Below are 23,040 nucleotides of genomic sequence, written 5' to 3'. Positions count from 1 at the left end.
ACTCTCTGGCTCCATGTGGTCAGTAGAGAGGACGCAGTTCACCTGATCTCTGCTTTGCCGAAAGCCATCTTTAGTAGAAAATCCAAAGCCGCCTCCTTTTGCCAACCGTAACACCAGACCTCTTGCCTTCCCAGAGGTGCACAACCTGCCATGCACAGGCATGCAAGGTGATCCAGCTGTGTTTTCCATGGGTTCCTTATTTGAAAGCCCTAAGAGTTGTTTGTCCTACCTAAAACTAAAGTGAGTCGTGTCAGTGATTTACGTTGCCAAGAGCACAGATCTCAACAGCTCTTGCAAGCTGGAGCAGTTAATTTCATTAAAGGTGGCAGAATGAAGGATAATCATCTCAGTTACAGCTGGGCAATAGCCTGGAACAGATTTTCAGCTATGAATGTAGGAAAATACTGGTTCAAAATGCTTTCCCTGCAGCTCTGAATGACAATGAGACGGAGAGTCTGAAATAGATGTAGAACTTGAACTGCAAGCAGCAACTGATAAGGAAACTGGGGCAGAGGGAATGACTCAGTTGGCTGTGGTGCAGTAGCAAATCCACATGGGGCTTTGGAAATGTTCATCCATGCCAGTGATAATGCACCAACCGCAGAGATGATTATGACAGTCGGAGAAATTCAGAGAGCAGTAATGAAAAATAACCGATGCCACGAGCCAGTGGGAACATCAGAGTCAAAGGGCACAAAGGACAGAAAATGAAAGGAAGAAAAGGGACTGAGAGGATCTCTGATCTAAAGGCTTCTTCCTGCAGGTTTTATCTCTCCAGACGCAGAAATACAAGGCTTATGACTATTCCCCTCAGAACTGAACAACACGTCAAAGACGAGAGAGGGGGAAAGGGAGAGAATGTCTTCCAAGGTAACAGTTAATCGTCATAAAAACGCGTGCATGAATGTGACAAAGGAAAAAGCAACATCTATCCTAAAAATAAGTATGTAATAGAAATCCAACCCAGTAGTAATAAATAAATAACAGTGTGCAGTGGGCAGAATAGGGTAGAGAAATACACACTGACAGCGGATCTCCTTTCATAAAATGACTATCCCATATTTCAAGAGAGTGTCTCCCTTTTTCAACCAAGTGGTCCCTAATCCTGACAGATGACATATTGATGCTTATGCATCTTGTTCTGGGGCTTCCTGTGAGTCTTTTCTGCCCTCTTTTTGGTGGTTTTGTTCAATGTATTTGCTATACACATAAACAGGTCTTTAGGGACTAATTATAGAAAGCAGTGTTGAGAACTCCATCCTCACATCTCACTCACTTCATACTTTTAGTGGCAGTCACATGGGAGTGTCCCCTTTGGAAAATGGTGACTCTTAAATTGTGTTTTAAACCTTTATTCAGAAAATCAGATATCCTAACTTGGTCCCATTGCCATCTATCAAGGGCAGCAATGGCAGAGGCTGACACTTTACCTGCCCCCTGGTGTATTTGTCACCACTGCCCAAGCCAGCACACATTAGGTGTCAGGAGCTAATATGGAAGTACAAGAAATGGAGGAGTGTTGTTAAGTCCTTCAAACCTCAGCAACCAAACTCCTCCTCTTGGGATGAGCCACTGGGGCTGTGTTTGTTCACTAGCTGCCCTGCCGCTGTCTCCTCTGCCTACATGGAAATTCAGGTTAATTCTGCTCGGCTGCTTCTGCTTTGCCTTGGGGTTTTGGCAGCCACACACGTGTGTCAGTTTCTATCAGCTCTGCCTCAACTGAGAGAGGTTTGAAGGTGCAGCCGAAGAGTTCGGGTTGGGAGTTACCGAGTGGGGCACGTCATGGTCCCTCTGTTCTCTTATTTATGTGTTTATTCTCAGCAGCCCAAATTCAGTTGACCCCTTGTCTTCCCTCTGGCAGTGTACAACTGGCCTGTGTGTCTGCAGAGCTGGGGCACTGCCAGGCCACAAAGGGCTCCCCAGCTGCAAGAGGTGGTGTCCTCTCCATACCTCTGGCTCCACGTGGTCCTCACCCCCTCTTCAGAAGGGACACATGGGCACCCAGAGAGAGACAGAATGCTGACTGCTGCCACACTCCTGATTCCTAGGTAAGCAGCACCCCCGGAGTCACCCTTGTCCCGGGTCTGGCTTAGATGTTGTACACAAGCCTGATGGAAGCATTAATGATCACATCCCTTCCTTTGGGACCAATCTAATGTGGTTTTGCCTCCCGTTAACATCATTCGTGCACTTGCTAATAATAAGCAACATCATCGTGTACTCCGCTGCTGTACCACAGTGGCTTTAGGTCTTACTGTCTTAGGGACTTGGAAGTAATACGAAATCTACTTGGCAAAAGGCTTGCTATCTGATTTGAGTGGGAAGGAGGAAGATTTAACACCGGGAGGGGGGAGTGTCACCTTCCCAGCTGGCCTCTGTACCTACACATGCAAATGCTGCATTTGTCTGACCAGACTGCATATTTTAAAAGCTTTGGGGTTTTTCTTTGGCTGGTTTAAGAGCTTGGCTAATGCAGAAGGTACAGCTCCGCATTACACACGAGCCTGGGTTATTTCACCACTCTTTCCTAGGCCTGAAATGAAAGAAAATACCAGAGCTGATTACAGGCTCGAGCTGGATGCTGCACAGGTTTACATGCCTGGGAGCAGCTTAGGATCTATCTATGTACTTCGTAAGTGTCGTTGTTTAGATTTGTATTTTGCTATAGATATGAAGTGGAAACCATTCCAAAGACCTCTCTGCTAGGAAGATTTTTTGCTTGCCTATTATTAGCTTTTGCAGCAAGCACTCCTGAGCCAATATGCAGAGTTTTAAAGGACTTCAAAATGTCATTGGGAACCAAGTGATATGTGTGTTAAAAAGGGTTTACTGGAGCTGCAGTCACTGTAGCACAGAGTCTTTTTATAGCAAGTTTTTACAGCGTTAAGAAAAACATCCTGCAGATTTCAGTAGGATTGCCAGATGGGTAAGGTACTTTGCACTATGATTTTTGTTTATCTGCTATTAACAGAAAAGGAACCCAGCATCGCTAGCTATAGGGAGGATGATAAGCAGGAACAGGGCTGCAAAATTCAGGCAACAGCTCTTACCTCTATTTTGGGTGGTGTTTTGTTTTTTTTTCTTCTTCTTCTTTTTTAGAAGAAAAACATAGATTTGAAAGCCAACGGCTTGGTTTAGAGAATGGAAATCTGGAGTGGTTTGTTTTCACATTGAAGCTTTTAACAGATTGGGGTTCTTTTTCACCCCAGATCCGCTGGATTATGTTATCATTATCGCTAGGCAAATCCTGCTTATCAAAGTTGGGCAAATGTTCAGGACTGTCCTTCAAAATACCACAGGTCAGGCTCCCAAAGAAAAGAAGTGCTTTGCAGAAGCTGCCTTAAACACCGAAGCTGGCCTGATCCCTGAGTGGTCATGTTGATACGCAGGAATGGCAGGGAATCGCTGGTTTTAGTGCATCCCCTCTATTTCCCTTTTCGATACCCTTTACGAGTCTCCTTTATTTATGCTTGGGAATCATTTGGGGATGGGGGATGAGGCAGCTTCCTCATTGCAACCCATGTAAGGAGCGGAGAGGAGAGCAGCCACGGCTCGCTGGGGGAGGTAAAAGACTTGCCCAGGGTACACAAGGCGGCAGAGGGGGGCCTTGGTTTGTCCCTCCAATGCCTCAGTCCTACATCGCACCCTTACACCCATCCTTGCATGCACAGCGCAGACTGCTCCCCCTCTGAAGCCATGTCACTTAAACATGCTCTACTCTGCTGCTGCTCCAGGCTGCGGAGCGACTGGGTCCTGCCTTACCGGGGCCGGGGAGGGGAACAGCAGGGAGAGGGAAGCCTTTGGTTGTTGTGCGCGCCGGGGCAGGGGAAGCTCCGGGGTCTGCGAGCCTCGCGGGCAGCAGGAGAATGCGAGGAGCCCCGAGTCCCTTCCCCGCCGAGGCTCAGTCCCCAGCGGCCTCTTTCAGCTTTCCCCCGGGTCCTCCCCAGCGGAAGCCCCGCTTGGGAGCTCACAGCAGCAGCCGGAGATGGAGGAGGGCAGAGGCGGGACGGCGGCGGGGAGGAGGGTCCCGGCGCTGGCTCCCGTTCCCCTTTGCAGCAGGAGCTGCTGGGGGAGTGTCTCGCGTTGTTAATGCTCCGCAAACCGCGGCGGTTTCAGGTCCTCAGCCGTCCGCTGCCACCGCGGGAGACACGGGAGCGCCGAGCACGGCTCTTCCTGCAGCCCTCTTGGTCCCCCCCAGGCCAGCAGGTTGGGAAGAGATGTAAAGGGGGCAATGGGGAGGAGGGAGGTGAGCACAGAGCAGCCCGGGGGCACCCTCACAGCCTGGTCCTGGGGTGCACAGGTCTACGGGACTCGCTGGGTTGTGGTGGGTGCCTGCGCAGCCGCCCCGAATGACCCGAGAGGGGCTGAGGGGCGTGCGAAGGGCATGGGCTGGGTGAGCACCCTGCGATGTGCGAGCATGGGAACCTCCATGCGCGCCATGAGAGAGCAGTCATGTGTGTCCCCGCCTGGGAAGCAGTCCCTGTATTACATGTAGCTGCATGGGCACGCACATCTCCATTCACTTAATGACACAAGGATGCAGGATGCTCCCTGAGCAATTAGGGAATACGTGTGCCCTTTCCCACATGATTTCTTCCTTTTTTCCTTCCTTAGGATGAGGGTGTCCAGGCAGACATCTCTTAATTTATTCTGCCTCCTCTGGCTCCTGCTTCTGCTGAAGGCTGCCTCTTCCTCCCCTCTCCTCCGTGGAAATGACCCACCACCCTCTTCGCTCCCCTCGGGGCTGTACAAAGGACACACCTGCATTGGTATGTATTCGGGTTCTGTTTGCCTGGTGGACTAGTTCATTCGTTACTCCACTGGTGAGCTGAGGGCTGCGGTGCACATCATAAATCACTCCTTTATCTATGTCAACAGCTGTACTGCACAGCGCTCGTAGTCTTTGGCGAAATAACCACTGAAGGTTTTGCAAGGCCACGTGAGGTCTGGAGTTATTTTATGATTTTGTTTGTGAGAGGCTGCTTCCCAAAGTTCATGGTTTTGCTCTGCGGGGAATGGCTTCTTGCAAAGCTGGCTGCAACGTCTATAGGGCTGGGACCTGGAAACAAGGCGTTGTGGGGTCCTGGTGTTTGTTAGTGTTTGTGATGCAGCGTGGTTAGTTGCAGGAAGGGTTAGGGTTCCACCAACTTCCCTGAGGCTCACCCAGGGTCTCTTCGTTGATTTCATTGCTTGGGAAACTCCTTAAGCACAGTTGGGCCGTACTCAGGCCAGGAGGCTTTGTGGTCTGGATGGTTGTGTCTGGATAGCCAAGTTGCAAAGGCTGTTTCCTCATATCTCCTGTCCTCCTCTTGAGTGCACGCGTCTGCAAACAAAACAAGTGTTTTGGCCGCCCCCTTCTCGTGTGACTGTAGTGGCTGTGGTGATCTCCAGCACAGCTATAGCTGGAGGTATCCCATAACCTCTGCTAGTGAAGTGATTCCCCAGTAATACTGAAGTCAACATGAACTGTGCACATCTCTGCACCAGAAATGCCCTTTTAGTTAGACTAGCTTATATTTTGTATGTAAGCAAGTATTAACAATGAATATGTCTTATGCATTAAGATCAAAAGTCTTATTTCGTCTTCTTTTAGTTTTCCAGGGCACTTCCATTCTGTAAATAGAAACCCTGTTTCTCCATGGTTTCCATCATGGTTCTCCATGTTTCTGCCCTGGTTCTCCATGTTTCTGCCCTGGTTCTCCATGTTTCTGCCCTGGTTCTCCATGTTTCAGAAGGCAATGCAGTTTCTCTCAGCCCCAGATTATTTTCGGTGTGGCTCAAGGACCGCAGTTGGAAATAACCCTCCTAAGCTCGATAAACCCCTGGTTTCGCCTCACTTCTGCGCCATTCCCAGTGCCCCACAGATTCTGGCACGGGCGAGGCAGGGTGAGCGAGCGCAGGGTGAAGCTGGGGTGATGAGGTTTGTGCAGCCCTCGCAGGGCTCAGCCGCCGGCCAGAAAACGAGGGCAAGCAGCGAAAAGCAGAAATGGGTGTCAGGGACCGGCCTTGCTGGGGCCAGCGGCCGAGCGGCTGCCAGAGTCAGAGGGAAGTGGTGGGTTCCGATGGCAATGTCTTTGGCAGCTGTTTGGAAGGCAGCCGGAACCGCAGCCTGTGGGATTTTACACCGGTGTGTTTTGAACGCTGCGTGTGAGCGTTGGCTGCCCTTCCTGTCCTATTGATCCAGCCAGGCTCTGCGCTCCTAAAGCAGCAGCACATGGCATTGAAGTTGCCATGCATAGAAAAAGGTGTGATTTTTTTAGGGCACTTTGCTGTTTAAGGGTGTGATACTGGATCTTCGGACAAACCGGAGCCTGATTCTACTTACCGTGCTGCATGCAGACCTGGAGAGGAGCTGAGTGATGGCAGGGGTGTAACTGCTGGGCAAAGCTGACAGATTCAGATTTAAGCAGCTGATCTGCTTTATGAATGTGAAGATCTGAATAAAAACAGGCGGGGGGCCTGTGCTCACATGGGATTATTTATTTCTAACAGCAAGTATGGGTGGGATGGGCGGTATCATGTATAGGGTGGAAGTGGAGGGAACTGTTTCAGCATCACCTCTAGATCACCAATTAGCACTGAGCTCTTTATCCACTCTTCCCATTCCCCAGAGCTGCCCGCTCTTCTGATTTCCTCCATTCCTGTACCAAATCCCACCAGACTGTGGGTCCCATTGCTGGGGCCACCGAGCATCTCCCTGGGATATCTGTTCAGTGAGGAGAAACCAAAACCCTGCCTCCCTCCCCTGTTGCTCTCTCTGCAAGCTAAAAGCATTCACATGAGCTTGACTCAGGACCAAAACAGGCTGTTCACACCTCTGTAAGCTGCAAGCTGAAAACAGAGTGTGCAGAGCACTGAAACCACATGGGCTGGGCCTGGAAGGGGGGGCTGGTGACAAGCAGGCAGGCTGCTGTCTGTGAGCCCAGGCAGCCTCCTCTGGGCTGTCATAGGATCCCAGCCTGGTTTGGGTTGAAGGGACCTTAAAGCTCCTCCAGCTCCAACCCCTGCCACGGGCAGGGACCCCTTCCACTAGAGCAGCTTGCTCCAAGCCCCTGTGTCCAACCTGGCCTTGAACACTGCCAGGGATGGGGCAGCCACAGCTTCTCTGGGCACCCTGTGCCAGCGCCTCAGCACCCTCACAGGGAAGAGCTTCTGCCTAAGAGCTCATCTCAGTCTCCCCTCGGGCAGGTTAAAGCCATTCCCCTTGGCCTGTCCCTACATCCCTTGTCCCAAGCCCCTCTCCAGGTTTCCTGCAGCCCCTTCAGGCACTGGAGCTGCTCTCAGGTCTCCCCTTCAGGAGCCTTCTCTTCTCCAGGCTGACCCAGCCCAGCTCTCTCAGCCTGGCTCCAGAGCAGAGCTGCTCCAGCCCTCACAGCATCCCCATGGCATCCCCATGGCCTCATTCAAGCAAGTTCACCTCCCTCTTCTGTTCACTGATGGGCTGCTCTCTTGACTGACTCCTGAAGACACTGACAAGCCATCTGTGTCTCTTCCTTTTCACAAGCAGGAAAGTGAAAGCCCTGATTTGGTGCCCAGCCCCTTAGGAGCAGGAATTAAGCCGCGATCAGCTTTCTCTGTAGGAGGAAGATTGTGATTTCCTTTCAACAGCTTGACCCCAGCCCCTGCTAGCTCAGTCTGCCATCTGGGAAGGCACTGGGAGAGAGCCATGAGAGCTTCCTCTGGGTCTTCTTGGCCTTACAGATTGAGGCAGTGTTTTTAACAGGCGAAGTGACTGCTGCCAAATACACAGGAGCTTTCCTTGAAGCAGTGGGTTTTTCCATGCAAGTTAAATGTGTGCTCAGGTGTCGCATCTGTCAAAGTGATTTGCTTCTCTTTCTCTGAGGGAGATGGGGTGGCTGCACATTGAACAGTCACTTCTGAGCACTCCTCTGTGAGTACCACCTGCATGGCCAAGATTGCTCTGTTGCTGGCTCAGGTCAGTCAGAAAATGGTTGCTCGTTCAATAGCAAAATCAATACAAGATTTCTCATTAAGCTTTTCCATGGAAAGTATCACACTTCTTGAAGAAATAATAGGTAGAAATCATATGACAGGGATGTGAAACACAGCTTGAATGCGATATGACTTGGTCGCTTCTTTCTTCTGTTACCCTTGCTAGCAGCGCTCCCTGGGTAGGCACCATCTGCGCCAGTAGACTCTGGATATACTGGGAAAGGAACTGATGCCTCAAGGGACTCCCCTGTCCTTAGCACATCTGACAAATGTATTTTGGGTAGGAACCTCTATGCCTATATAGGGAATAGGGCTGGAGGAGAGGAGAGTGCATGCAGGGACCTGCCACAGCACGCTGAACCATTCAAAGGACTCATAGGGGAGGCTGGCCAAAACATCTCTGCTTGCAGATTGTTGCTTGTCTAAAAGAGAAGGTGACGTTTTTACAGCCACGTTCATTGTGCTGGGTAACGTTTAGACTGGAATTTTCACCAGCCTCGGGAACTGCAGAAAAAATCACATCGTTTTTGCTGCATTTTCTTGGGAAAGTCGACAGCTTCATCCAGAGAAAGCCTTTTAATAATGGACTTGGTGTGAAAAGAAAGCGTTTGGAAAGTGTCCCCACCTGAAATGGGACTTGTGCTGACTGCCTTTTAGAATCAGGGGAAAGAGGGGGAAAGGCCCTGATGATGATTTTTCTGGCTGTAGTACACCTGAGCAGTTCCTAACCATCTCCAACCTGCTCTTGAACAGTACCTGGTCTTTCTAGAAGAATTTTCCCAGCATCTGATGGTCTCCTTTCTCCAGCAGTGTTTCCTGCCTCCCCAGGCTGGAAAAATCCCTCCCTACCCCCATTCTGCAGACCTTCCTCTGGGCCTCATTGCTTGTGATATACGCAAAGACCCATGAAGATGCTTTTTCTCGTGTAAGGATGGGGAGGTTTTGCTCTGTGCACTGGCTTGGGAGCAAAATGCTCAGTCTGGCTTTTGTTTCTGGCAGTACGGTTGAAGGGATTTATTCAGGATGAGACCTAGAAACCCTTTTGCTGGGTGCACCCTGTCTGTTTCAGTGCAGCATCCTGAGAACAAGAAGCTGTGTGTTTTTCTCTCAGAAATGAAGTATGAATGAGCCCTTTAGATCCTCTGGTCTTTGACTTTCCCCATTGTCCTGGTTTGGGCTGGAATTGAGCTTTCTTCCCAGCAGCTGGTGCAGGGCTGTGTTTTGGCTTTAGCCTGAGAGCAGCACTGATAACACACCGATGGTTTAGTTGTTGCTCAGTAGCACTCACCCTGACCAAGGACTCTTCAGTCTCTCATGCTCTGCCAGTGAGGAGGGACACAAGAAGCCAGGAAGGAGCGGAGCCAGGACACCTGACCCAAACTGGACAGAGGGCTATTCCATACTATGGCTCAGTATAGAAACTGGGGGGAGTTGGCCAGGAGCTGACAATCACTGCTCAGGAATGAGCTGTGCATAGGTCAGCGGGTCATGAGCAAGTGTATTGTGCATCAGTTGAGGAAAATGCTGCCTGTTTTACGGGGCAAACGAGGTTTTACTGAAGTTAATGTTAAGGTACGCAGAGACAGTGCAGTAAAACCGGTAACTGTTGACACTAGTGATAATCATAGGGTCATACATAAAGACAGTGCAGTAAAACTGGTGACTGTTGACACTAGTGATGTTTCATCGGAGCTAAGGTCATGCTCTTTTTTAGTAGTAGCTTTTTTCTGCTATTTCTGATTAATTTTTAAAGGTTTTATTCCTTACCCCCCGTCACCCTGAATTACAAGAGAACCCTGAAAGGGTCTTTTCAAAATGTCCTGCTCCCTAGCAAAAGAGACTTCATCCAAAACCATCTGGAGCAACCTCAGGAAAGGCAGAAGCTGCCCTGGATAGTGCAGAAAGCAGGGGAGACCCTGAAAGACAGGAGGGAATGGCTGTGTTCACCTCTCTTCAGCATGGTAAAGAAAGGAAACTTGAGGAATTCTAGATCAGCCAGTTAAATATCAATTCCTAGAGAAACCCTGCAATAGTTATAAAAGCTTTATAAAAGCATCTTTCAAGAGTAAATATGAATAAGAGCCTCACTGGATTTATCAAGGAGAAGCGGTGTGAGATCACGGTAGTTTTCTTTGCTGATGGGATAATGGCATGCAGCCACAGAAGAAGCAGTAGATGTTACAGCTGGGCTTTAGTAGGGCTTTTGGCACCACCTCAGCACTAATCTAATGGCTGAGAGACTTGTGACATTGATTAAGCTTCTACAGGGCAGGACAAAACGGGCGGGTGGCCTTGTTCAGAGGGTAATTACAAGTGGCTCACTCGCTAAGCAGAAGGATGTACAAAATGAGATCTTTATTGGACCTGTGTTTTGAATATCACTCAATATTTTCATTAGCTGGGATAATGAAATAGTGCGCTATGAAGTGAGCAGCTCATACAAGGCTGAAAAGGTCTGCAAGTACGATGGAGGGCAGGATTAAATTCAAAACAATCTTGACAACTTGGAGCATTTACCCTCGAAAAAGATCATTTCAGTACGAGTATGTTGAAGGCACTGCAGCAGAAATAGTCAATGGCACATATAGCAGGTGAGGAACGGCTGGGTAGCATCCCTAGGGAAGATCATTTGGGCTTGTAGTGGCACCATGATGGCATGCTGTCATGAAGAACGCACACGCTGTGCACGCCAGGATGTGTGAACAGAAGTTAGCTTGCAAGGCCTGAAGTAACCCACTACCTTTCTCAGCATTGACAAAGCCTCAGAGGAATTTCTGCCTTCCCTTTTGGGGCTGTGTATCAAGAATGATGCACAGTGACAGGAGGTTTCAGAGAAAAACAAACATAAGCTACAAAGACAGTCTGAATAAATTAGAGTTAATTAGCCCAGAGGAGACAAACTTGAGAAAAGACGTATCTGTCCTTGAAAACATGAAGGGGGTGACCCACCCTCCAGCCTTATAAAAACCATGCCAAGAAATAATGGAAATGAATAGCAGGAGGGACATTCAGTTTAGGAAGAAAAATTCATAGTAGTGGTGGTAGTGAGTGCTGCCATCAGTTCCTGAGATGGATATAAAAGACCTCATTAGAGAGCTTAACAGCTCTGTGTCTGCCCTGTCCCTTCAGAGCAGCTTAGATAGAATCCCAGACTGGTTTGGGTTAGAAAGGACCTTAAAGCTCCTCCAGCTCCAGCCCCTGCCACGGGCAGGGACCCCTTCCACTAGAGCAGCTTGCTCCAAGCCCCTGTGTCCAACCTGCCCTTGAACACTGCCAGGGATGGGGCAGCCACAGCTTCTCTGGGCACCCTGTGCCAGCGCCTCATAGTGAAGGTCCTTAATCCAGTGGGCAAAGGGTCCTCTGGTTTGGCGGAGATGCCATAGGTCAAGTGCTGGGGCAGAGGTTTGTGTAAGATGACTTCTTCCAGGCTGGCTTCTCAGGGGCTCTGGGCTGTGATGACAAGAGCCTGCGGACAGCAGGGTGTATTGGTGCTCTCTCCAGCAGCAGGCTGCCCTGCTCGTCGGGTGCTTAGCTTTGAATGCCCTCTTTGGGATGCGGTGGTGAGACAGGGAGTGCTCAACAACCCCCCTCCCCACACAAGGGGAGATCTGTGGGTCAGCGCCTGGGGAAGCAGATTTCCTCAGCTTTGTGCTCTACAGAATGCCGTTCTCAGCAGCCGCTGTGGGTCACCTCTTGCGTTCACCCGTGAGCACACAGTTCCTGGCGTGTGATGATGCACGGTTTTGAAGCATATTTTCAGTTCTGATTACATTGAAGAACGGATGTTTCAGAGCTTCCCAGCTGCGTAAAACGCCGACCTCTACCTGTGTTGATTCCTGTGATTGTTGATGTCCTCGACAGTTTGCCTCCATCGAGCGGTGCGTGAGTGCAGGGATGAAACATGCCCTGCGGAGACGCAGCAGGGCCGGTAGCGTTTGGAGTTCCCAATAACTTCCCACACTGGAACATGCAAAATGGACTTGGAGGCTTTTAATAAGCGCACTCAGACAAGGCGGCTGTGCACGTATTGTCTGGGGAGGCACCATGACAGAACGTATAATTTACAGCTCAGTGAGTCCTCCAAAAAGGTCATGCCCGATACCACTGTAGCACCACAGTGTGGTTTACTCTGAAAGGCTGGGAATGGACTTTGATTACAGCAGCTAGCTGCTAAGCTGCAGCATCTCACTTCACTTCACCAACACTGCTCAGTTTACTCAGCAGCAAAATTTGACCTGATGATCTGTAATAAATGCCAAATTTTACCATCGCATTCTTTCCTATGATTATACTTTGAGCAGAAAAGCCACAGGCACATCAGTAGCACAGTAGTGATACTAAAGCAACTACCAGAGATAGGAATATTTTCTATAGCTATTTGTGTTCTTCAGCAACTGATGGTGAAAAATTCATTTTCTCAATCACCCCAAGTCTTGCTGCATGTTTATACGGCTGTAAAATGCATATATGTTTATATTGATAACAATAAAAAGGTGTGCTTAGCATACCAACATACGTACATGTATGTGTGTCCACATACACAATCATATATATTCATATGTGCATTTGTAGACACGGGTAGTCTTGTATGCTGTACTTTACTGATGCCTGCCTTTAGTGTAAGTATTGATTGTCTTTTTGGCTGCTGACTGCCACAGTGTGTATGCGCTTCCCACTGTTGTTCCTGTTAGCCCTATACAGAATTTCTTATGTTCAAGGCAATCCCTTGCAGTGGTTTTTAGGAGCTGTGTATCCGAGACAAGTTTTGTGCATTCAGAATCTTCAAATGGTCAAAGCTGTGCTACAAGGTTGAAGTTATCCAGTTACATTAGCTTCCTCTGCCACCGTTCAGTAAGGTTTTAATACCCTTTCCTGATTTGGGAAAGAAAAATATGTTAATGGCACTCATACATAGACTTTCCTTTCCCTATATTAATGTAGGAAGCATTTCCATTGGAAATACCTGGGGCTACAGGTTTTGTTAAATAGGGCTCTTTAAAATGTAACGTAGGAAACCCGAGGGATCCATGTGGCTGGCAGGTATGGATACCAGAGTTTTCCACTAGATGCACACTGAATTTTCTGTACTGGCTTAACTGTATCAGACTCCTCATTGGGTGTCTTAAAGAAAGAACAGTGAATGGAGCTCTGAAGTTTGGGGCCTGAAGTGGCTCGCTGCTATTGCATGAGCCACAGAAATGATAAGTGATGTTCCAGGGTTCGTGGGTTTGGTACAGAGCTCCAGTGCACTCAAAATGCTGCTATATTAATATTTCAAACCTGTCTTTAGGGGGGATACTCTGTATGGTTTTATGCCCAATAGCAGGTTTTGTAGTAGTGTACCAAGATTGAGCATTTCCAATATGTTTTGTGACACTTGGTAAAGTTAGGGGGAAAAGCTCCTGTATATGCCAGCATACTTGAGTATGGATACCTGTAATTGTATTCCATCACTTCAGTATCTCTAGTAAATACTTTAGCCCTGTAATGGAATAGGAAGCAAAGTCTGAGTTAAAAGACTTTTACACTCAGATCCCTTTCTAAATTACCTTTCAAAGCAATGAATCCTCTGGCAGTATATGGGAAAATAACTATCCTAACTTTGCATTATACAGTTATATTACTTGAGCTGAGAATGTCCACGCTGGACTGAAATCTTGAGGTTATAAAGGGGTGCTCTTCCAAAGTGTCAGCTCAGTGCTGGGAAGCAGTGAAAGTAGGCAGAATGGGTATTGGGAAGTATTAGGAAAGGAATATATAGTGAAAAAGAAAGCATTCCTGTACTCTTAACTTTGCACATCCGTGGCCTGCCTGCACCTGGAATGCCCACATGCATGTGCCCATCTCAGAGGAGAAAACCTGATTTCTTATTAGCTGCCCATGTGAATGCTCTTATTTCAAACTGGAATGTCTTGTTCCAGGTTGAACTGGAAGTGGATGAGATGAATTTGGAAAGAGGTGTTTTTACACCAGATCAACAGCATCTGCACAGGGAATAGCAGTATCTTCTTTTGCAGGCAGGCTCTGGGGACTCCTCATCCATAGGCTTTAAGAGATGCATTGAAGCCTATGATCAACTTTAAAGGGAAGAAGCGAAGACTGTGCTTTGGGAAAACCTCCATCTTAGAAGGCTACAAAACCAGGAATGTGATAGACAGCTTCATTTATTCAGGGTCTTATTGGTGCAGACAGATATCTGAGGCAGAGGTTTGGTGCTTCACCAAGCGAGGCTCCGGCTCCTGCTCCACCAGGAGCAAGCAGGGTGACCACAGCCTGGCTGGCTGAGAGCTATTTGTGTCCAAGGCCCCCTCTGGGGGCTTATTTCCTCCTGGTGCTCCAGGGGTACGTTTAATTTATGGCTGGGGAGCAGCGATCCAGATGGAGGGCAAAAAAGATCTCCAGCACCCCAGAACGTGAGCAAAGGATGGCAAAGGGGGGGTGTGCCAGGCACCAGAGATCCCATGTAACGGAGTTTGACTGAGACAAATATATCTACAGATCAGAAGCTCAAGAGAGGAGGCTTTCAGTACCCAGACACTTCTTGACTTCCCTAGGTGTAATTCTAATTATAGAGCCTTTCAGACGCGTGCGGCAGAAGTGGATTAAGTTAAATAGTCTGCTCAAACTGCCGGAGGCTTCACAGCCAGGGAATGAATTTCTGTAGCTCTGATTTTATTATCAGAATGTGATTTCCCCCCCTGAGCTTCTTGGAAATGTCATTTTATTATTACATGCTATTTTTTATTATTACACACTACATGGACAGAAGTACTTCCTGACGTGTTAGTTTGCAGATTACTGAGCAAAATGGTTATGGTTTTCTCTTATCTCTTCAGAAATTAATAGCAGATGGGACAAGCTATCGCTGAAAGAGACAGGCGTTTTATTAATGGCAGAGTCTAGTTTCTAATGGCCGGTAGGCAATACAATGCCAGTGAATTTCTTCCAGAGAAAACATCCTTCAGGCTGTCAAGGAAACCTGTTCTTGAGGTGAGGCAGCAAAGTCAGTTTCTGGGAACATGGTTCTAAAGAAAATCATGTGCAGCTATAAAGATTTAGAGCTTTTTTTAACCTTTAATTAAGAAGCCGATCCGCGTTGCTGTGTGTGCGCCCAGCTCCTGAGGAGAAATAAATCACATCTAAATATCTGCTAAATTAAAAAAGCAAGCAAGAGTTGCTAATGGCCAGATCTGGAAGTGCTTTTCTACTGCTAAGTGCTAAAGTATTAAAAAGTTGATAATCTTGCACCCATCACAAGTAATTAAAGCAGTGATATTTCTGCAGCCCAAGACAGCCGACTTCCCCCTGTCCTTTTTAGCTAACTACTTAATTTCCATTTTTAGCCAGCAGGATTAAGAGCCATTAAAGGCTAGGATAGCTGGTTAGCACTTCAGATGATATTTGGTGTGCAGCAAGGCTTCTGTTCGTTTCATTAGAGGGTAGTGCCTCTTCTGCTGCAGCCAGCCGTGAGTCCTTTCTCTGCCACTAAATCCAGAGGAAGATGCTATGTATGACTGAAAAGAGAGCAGGTTTGTAGTAGGAATGAGGATAGTCTGAGTTAACATTCATTTTAGGACACTGATCTTTTCAGGTTTTACCTACAGGACATAGGTTCTCCTGGAGGATAAAACTGAATTACTGGGGGGAGCATGTTTTTATCCAGAAAAAAAGTGTGGAGCCTGCCTTTTTCCCAAGTAGCCAGGCTATTATTATTGTTATTTATATCCACATAGCCTCTATGGTCGCAGGTACTGCATGAAGTACTGCACAAACTCAGCGATGGCTCCATTAATTGTCATGTGGAGCAAGTCTCCCTTTGGGCCTGGCTCGATAGACACCAAATTGACTTACTTCTCAACGTGAAGCATTTCCATTGAATTGCCGGGATGCTCTCCGTGAGTGGGGTTACCTGCATGGCTCTGTTTGTGATTAAGAATTCTCTTTATATTCAGCCGGGCTTAACCAAAAATAGCTATTCCCTCCCCACCCCACATGGTACCTTGTCGAGTGTGAGAAACATCTTCAGAGGGGGCTGTCTTCATGTATAAGAGAGGACATGGAAATACCAGGGGGGTTTATCCTCAGCCCAGCTCTGTGGATTTCGAGCACTCAGGCTGTTTGTCCATCAGCCTCTTTCTCTGCATCGACTGTACTGGAGGTGAGAAGAGAATGAGAGCTGTGGGACAACATCTGAGTCAGAGAGAGGAGCTTCTTTGCACCTTTACCCTGGGACCAACCGTTAGGCAGAACCGTGCCCAGTTCTGCTTCAGCCTGTGCTTTGGGGACTGTCTGCTCCCCCAGCTCCTGCCTGCTGAAGCATTTTCCTCTGCAGCTTCCTCAGGCTCCCAGTGCAAAAAAAAATGAGAGGTGAAGCAACAAAAGCTGCCTCCTTTAGAAAGAAGTCAAAGGACAAACAAGCTCCTTCCCATCTCTCTGCTTGGACTTCTTGTGGTCTTTCTGACTTCTAGACAGCAAGATTGTCTGGTGAAAGCCTGACCTTGGTGAGAGAAGAAGGGAAGGCACAGCAAGGACACGTGGGTTTGTGGTTAAGCATCGTTTTTGTCATTCAGTTTTTCTGAGCCTCCATCCTCATCAGTAAAACAGGCATAGAAGGCAGGGGAAGGGTGGTTTGGGTTGGCTGTAGGTTGCTCATGTGTGTTAATAATATGGCCCTGTAAGAATGAGGTTATGCAATGCCTTTTAGGTGCGTTTCCAGGACGTGCACCATCCCAGCACTAAGTGACGGAGGTGAAACAGGGACCAGAGGGCCCTGGGCTGTTCTTTGAGCACAAGTCCTGAGCATGCTTTGCCCTCCAGCTTGGATGTCCCTTTTGGTTTTAGTTTGAGTCTTTATTATTCCGCTTTCTTCTTCTCCCTCTTTATGAGCTATTGTGTTTTAATTACCTGTTAATTCTTCTGGCTAGCCTCTGGCTATGTTTGGGACAGAAGGAACGACTTGCTTCAGGGTTTTCTCTTGGTTTTATCTGCCTCTGTTTGTTCTCCTGTTCTTTCTGGCTGACTGGAGGTAATGGCTCTTAGCATGCTTTATAAATCATTGCAGAGGACTGTGAGTGAGCGTTTTATTTAATAAGTGTGGAGAAGTGAGCTTTTATCCCTGCAAAAAAGGTGGCAAGTTCACTATAATTTCCACTGGATTACTGTATTTGGGGTAGAAGAAGTAATAGAAGACTAAAAGATATGGGTCTTACAGCAAGATCCAATTGTATTACCTCCTCTTTGACTTGCTTCTTGATGCATAGGAGCATCAAAGTTATTTACGTTGAAAACCAGCACTTTGATTTAATAGCACAGAGGCAGGGGAGTTTGGAAGGAATTGAAAAGCTCGCTTTGAAGAGCTGTGGCAGTCTGAAAACCTGAACACTGATGCTCTTGAGCTGTGGATCTCATCCAAATGCTGCAGCTCTCCTTCATTTCTAGACTGCCAGAGCAAGTCCTGAGAGCTGAGGTTTCTTGCAGAGAGGAGGAAACAGGGTTCAGCTACAGGGATTGCAAAGAGGAATCTTCATTCAGGCTGCTGGAGACTGGTGTCCTTGTCTCCTGGCTGCCTGGGGTACCCAGCTCTCTTAACACAGGCTAGCATCTCACCCTGCTGCCAGGTCTGACTACATTGCTCAGAGCTGGAGTCGCCAAACATGGCTTCATTGTAAAATGATGAAGCCACTGCAGAGACAGAGCACAACGCAGGCCTGCAGCAATCTAAACCCCACTTGAAAGGAACCATTTATGGTCATCAGGGGGTTTTGAATAATTGCTATGTGGGGATTACATTGAACATGCTTCATCCCATAAAATGCCAGAAAAAGTGCTACACATCTCAAGAAATACTTCCCTATGCAAGGTCTTGGGTCTCAGTCGCAGCTAGTCCAAGGAGCAGATGGATTTTAGCCTTGCTCACCCCCAGATCAGTGATGAGAAATAACCAGCTTCATAGGTCATAGGGAATGGGTTCTTTCCAGCCACAGAAGGAAAGCAGAATGAACTCCAGAGACGTTTTGGCATTAACAAATGGGTAGCTGGGCCCAGCAGCCCTCTGCATGCCAAGCACTGCTGGGCTTCAGAGGGAAGTCATTGAAGAGCTGCTGCCAGGGGCGCTTTGTGATGCTCGGCACATACGTCTGCTTCTTCGTGACATCCCTTGTGCAGGCTGTCGCACCCATTTGTGTTTGGTAGCCCTCTGTGCGGTGTGTGTTGAGAAGTGTAGAAATCCCCTCAAGTACAGACCTGTGTCCTCCTCCTTGTGGGAAATAACGAGGGAGCAGGCGGCCAAGCAGGCAGTTGTAACACTTGCTGTCCCCCTGGCTCCGTCATTCTCATCCTTGAAAGGATGGAAAATCATTATTCCAGGAGCCACATCCAGTGCTGTAAAAGCCAGGCTGTTCCGTGCACTCCTCTGGCATCCTCTCTGGGATAACCTCCAGGTTTTGAGTAAAGGCTCAAATTCACAGGTGTGTTTTCCCCTTGAATGCTGCTCTGCCACGGAGCGTCTCAAGAAATGAAATGCCCAGTGATGCTTGAAACACCTCCGTGGCACAGGGTGCTCCATCACACTTCCCAGGTAACCCTGTTCCCTCTTTCTGTTTGTTTGTTTGAAGGGTGCGTGCTTGTGGTGTCTGTAATTGAACAGCTTGCACAGTGGCACAACAGTACGGTAAAGGCAGCCACGGAGAGGCTGTGCAGCTACATACCTGGTAAGTACCCAGTAACGCGCCATATGTTGTGTTGGTTCCGCTGTGTGTCTCTGTTAATTAAAAGTTCCCACGTGGAGCCTGGAAAGGCTTTATCCGCTCTCGTGCAGCATCTCAAATGGATGGAGCTGAAAGACAGCAAGGTGCTATCTGCAGGGAAGCCAGTGGTGTGGCTAAAGTGCCTCTAGATTTCATCCCAAAGTTAGGGTGAATAGGACCAACACATGCAGACCCCTTCCCTCCCTTTCCCTCCGCTTTGTCTCTTTGTTAGCAGCTTAAGAACAGATTCAGTGTATGCCCAAGCACTCCTCTCTCTTGCTGATATGGGTCTTCGTAGCAGCTGCAAAGGTGAAACTGTTTTCAGCAGCTCTAGGAAGCCGCTGTGGCAGAATCTGAAGAAATGAGCTGGGGTTGACAGATGTAAGATGCGAGCATTTGTTCTGCACAGGAAAGCTATCGAAATGGAGCTGATGATACACATTTCAAAAGCAATACCTATTCCACAGGGATATGCGTAAACTCCCCTTTTTCTGCCCCACGTTTTATCTGCCCATAGAATCTTAGCTGTCCAAATGCACATCCCTAAACAGAGAATGGGTTGAATGCCAGAATAGCTTTGTGCCTCAGAGACTAAGTAACTGGATCTCACATTCGTGCTATCTTTTTAACACTATAAATGTAAAAGGACACCTTAGGATTCTTCATTTGAAAGCTGTTTATATGGGACTTCACAAGCTGTGTCTCTGAGAAACCATCTTGCTCTGTAGACCCTGCTTTCACAGAAGAGGCTTGTAGAATATTAATTCCCTCCTTTCCAAGAGGGGATTTCTCGATGCAGGTTGGGGCAGGGATGTAATTGATGGGATTCACTCATTGATAGAATGATACTTACCAGATTTCTAGTCCATAAGTCATATCCTCAGTGTTTTAAATCCCAGGCACACAACTATGAAGTTGCAATTAGAAGCACTGATCCTGTTATTAAAATACAATTTTCTTCTTTAAAATATGACATGCGAGCTCTGTGCTCACGATTCACTTAGTGGACCTTGTTCCACTGACATGTCAAGATATTTCTTTCATCTGTCATGCTTTACACACATAAAAACCTATTATTCGTTGAGTTAAATCTGTATAATCCAGCCAGCTTCTGTGAGATGTGTGGAAACACCCAATAGGAAAAAAAAGCTGACCCTGAACTTGAAAAGAGTGGAAAATCCTATGGATTTAGTGAGAGATACAGATTTATCCTCTTAAGGAAGGGGAACGCTGCAGCCCAGCTTCCTCTTGCTGCTTGAAACAACAGAAGAGCTTTGGATGCTCATAAGGAGCAAAGCTACTAAAGCAGGCCATGCCATTTCACCTGAAAGAACAACTTCATTGTTATACACAAGCCTACAGCTGATTGCAAGAATGGCAGCAGCATGTTAATGGCAATGGGGCATTTTTTTAAAGGCCAAAATGCAAATAAGAACTTATGTATTTTTTTAAAGGGCTTTCTAGAAGTTCAATTACAACCAAGCTGGGGCTCGATCAAGCCTTCAGTGAAGTTAAATGATGCTCAAGAACAGGGAAAACGAGAGAGAAAAGTTCAGTACCCATCAATCCCCCTCAATCCCTGTAGGCTGTGCAGCAGACACAATTGCATCCTTACTTATATGGCAATATTTGTAATGTGTGTGATGCAAGCAACAAGGCCAATAAACCTGTGAAAATCAGAACAGTGACACCACGAGTGAAGGAGGCTCTTCAGCTATCAGAAAGGGAGGTCTGGGGAATGGGCTGTATTTATGGTGCAAGGATGGATGTTTGCCTGGACACTGGGAGGCTGCCTGATGAAACGGAGGTGCCTGGTACCTGAACTGTGCTTTGAGACCTCCTGCATCTGGCATTGCCTCTGGGCCATGCTCTGCTTCTGTGTCAGCCACTGCTGTGTAAACACCGTAGAGCTCAAGTGGAAATGGCATCCTGATTAATACCATCTTTCTTGCAAATATTTACCCTCTGAGATTCAGCCAGCATTTGTGTTTCTAGGACTATGAAGCTATAGAGGAAAACCTTCAGGGTTTTTATCAGTGCCCTGATTTCAGCTGGGATGGAGTTAATTTTCTTCCTAGTAGGTGGTACAGAGCTGTGTACACAACAGTCATGGAAGAACAGTGCAGTTAGGGGATCTCTTTTACCCAAAGCTGGGCAGAAGCAAGTATACTCTAAATTTTCTGTAGGTTTTCTGCATTTAGTTTGGTTTAAGGTGTTCTCTTGCCCCTGAACACTCCAAGTTACTCCTCATTTTCCCTCTGTCTTTCTCCCCCTCCTTTCTGACTTATGCAGCTTATTCCTAGCAGAGCTTTCTCTCTGCAATAACTTCTCCTTGTGTGTGTTAGCAGAGCCAGAGGTTTATGAATGCATGAGGGCAGGCTGGCTTGGAGGGCAAGTCCTACAAACACTGCTGTGGTTTGGGTCTGTTTTGCTGGAAGCTAAAGCATAAATGGCATCGGTATCTTCCGAGAGGACCCTGTGTGCTCAATGATGATTTTATGTTATTGCTGTTCTTTCCACCAACTGTTTGTTACACTGTGCGGTAGTCACATCCCAAGTTTCCTCTGTGCGTAAGGAAACCAGTGCCTAGAGATCAGGGTGACCAGCAGACCTTAACATCAGCTTCCCAGCCAAACCCTCCCCTCCTGGGTTGGGGAAGCCAGCCACCTTCTCCTGCAGTCTCCTATAGTTAGCCACGTGCCTTGTTGGTAAGCCTCATGAGAGGGAGTTTTAATCAGTGATGGTACTGAGCGCAGGGTTATTGATGTCTGTGATGTCTTTCCTTTTAGGTGAACAAGAATAGAATGCAATTCTAGCCATGAGACCAATTTTTAACTTGCAGACTGCTTCTAAAGAGCCAATAGAGAGTAGTTATGTGGCAAAGGAGGTGAAGAAATGAAGCTAATAACTTGATTGAAGTAAAACACCTGGCACAGGATAAGAAAAATCAGCTATCGTAGTTACAGAAGCTGTCAGCAACATCATATGCCGAGGATATTATCCTTCATTCCCTGCCATGCCCTTCTGTTCCCAGCCCTCCTTTCCTGGGCGCTGGTTGCCAGCCAGGGTGTCTGCAGTCCTGGCAGGGTAGGAGCTGTGGGAGTGGGAGCACACCCATGCCTCCTGATTGAATCAGCGCTGTGAGCTTTTGCGCCCTCCCCAGACCAAAACCACCGTCCTTGAACGCAGCAGACCCCTGGCATGTCCTGATGCTGGGTAAAACTGAACATTCAGCTCAGAATCGGAGGGAAGCAGCTGCTCCGGCTGCTTCTAAAGATGAGCGCACTCCGTTTGCTTCCCCAGGTGCAGGGTTATCTGTCTGGATAATGGAGGTGCGAGAGAAAATGTCACCTCTCAGGAATTTCAGGAGCTGCAAGTCTGTTGTCCCTGCACTTGTAGGAACCTGCCTCTCCACGACTCTTCCGAGCACAGCTCCTGCCGAAACAAGGCTGGAGACTGCCTTTGCAGGACACGTGTGTGCTTAACCAGCTCTTGTCAGCCGGGGCCCTCTTCCTTCATGGGGACTGTCAGACCAGTGTACCTGTATTCAGGTCCTGGGTGCGGGGACCACTCTCCTTTTACAATGGCACCTTAAAGAAACCTGTGATGAGCTGTCCCTGGAGAGCATGCTTCAGGCAGATTAGAGCACGCTGCCTAAGCCAGCATCCTGAAAAGGCTCACGGCTGCAGACTGAAAGGAAGCCAGACAAAAAGTGTCAAATACTGGTTTGGATGCAATCACTCCTGCGCAGCTCCTGCTCTACACAAAGTGAATTCTCTTAACTCTCGCAGCCCCGCGGAAGCTCCGAGGCAGCTCTCGCAGCAGCATCAAGCCCAACATCACTTTCTGCACTTTGATGTATGTGATTGTTTTCTCTCTGCTCGCAAACCTACCGAGCTGTTTGTTTGAACCGCTTGGAAGATGCTGCAGCATGTGGGATTTATTTCCACGATGCTACACTGGGAGCATCTAACAAATATGGGTTACCCTTTTTAGTCTTTGCCACGCGGCTTCTCTAGCCTAAAGCTATAGAAGGGTTTTAGGCAAGGTTAGAACTTCATGTTTTCCCATTCTCGGGTGCTAGGCTGAGGTTGTAAATTCACACGCATTCTCCTAAGATAAACAGCATTCACCTTAGTGAACCAACCCCTGCTGTATTTTGACTGTTATAAAACCCGTTTCACCATGCTCCATCAGTTACCAAAAATTTATGTTTTCTAGAGAAACTGCAAGGTTTCTGTTACATACTTGCTGAACTTTATGGACCACACATAGCTGAGCTGTAAGTATTGCTGTGTCCTCTCAAGTCTTAGTTTGTTCTTGACGTGTACGGATGCGCTGC

The 23,040-nt window shown here is 47.7% G+C and overlaps 1 protein-coding gene across 3 annotated transcripts in view; it reads left to right on the top strand.

Annotated features, from left to right (window-relative positions):
* Positions 1–2,001: 2,001 nt before the first annotated feature.
* The window catches only part of AOAH (acyloxyacyl hydrolase), a 72,544-nt gene continuing 51,505 nt past the window's right edge, over positions 2,002–23,040 (top strand). For 2 of the 3 annotated variants that reach the window (XM_057431625.1, XM_057431623.1), the window contains exons 1-4: positions 2,002–2,048; positions 4,615–4,769; positions 18,567–18,662; positions 22,920–22,980. In XM_057431625.1, coding sequence (XP_057287608.1) covers positions 2,017–2,048; positions 4,615–4,769; positions 18,567–18,662; positions 22,920–22,980 — 344 coding nt within the window. In that variant the 5' untranslated portion in view covers positions 2,002–2,016. Of the gene's footprint in view, positions 2,049–4,148; positions 4,207–4,614; positions 4,770–18,566; positions 18,663–22,919; positions 22,981–23,040 lie in introns of those variants that run through there. The other variant, XM_057431624.1, reaches the window with a different exon arrangement.

Source organism: Pezoporus wallicus, unplaced genomic scaffold (genome assembly GCF_028554395.1).
Source record: "Pezoporus wallicus isolate ANWC-B61680 ecotype Strahan unplaced genomic scaffold, APGP_CSIRO_Pwel_v1 scaffold_11491, whole genome shotgun sequence".
NCBI classification, from domain to species: Eukaryota; Metazoa; Chordata; class Aves; order Psittaciformes; family Psittacidae; genus Pezoporus; species Pezoporus wallicus.
This window is presented reverse-complemented; position numbering and strand designations above follow the sequence as displayed.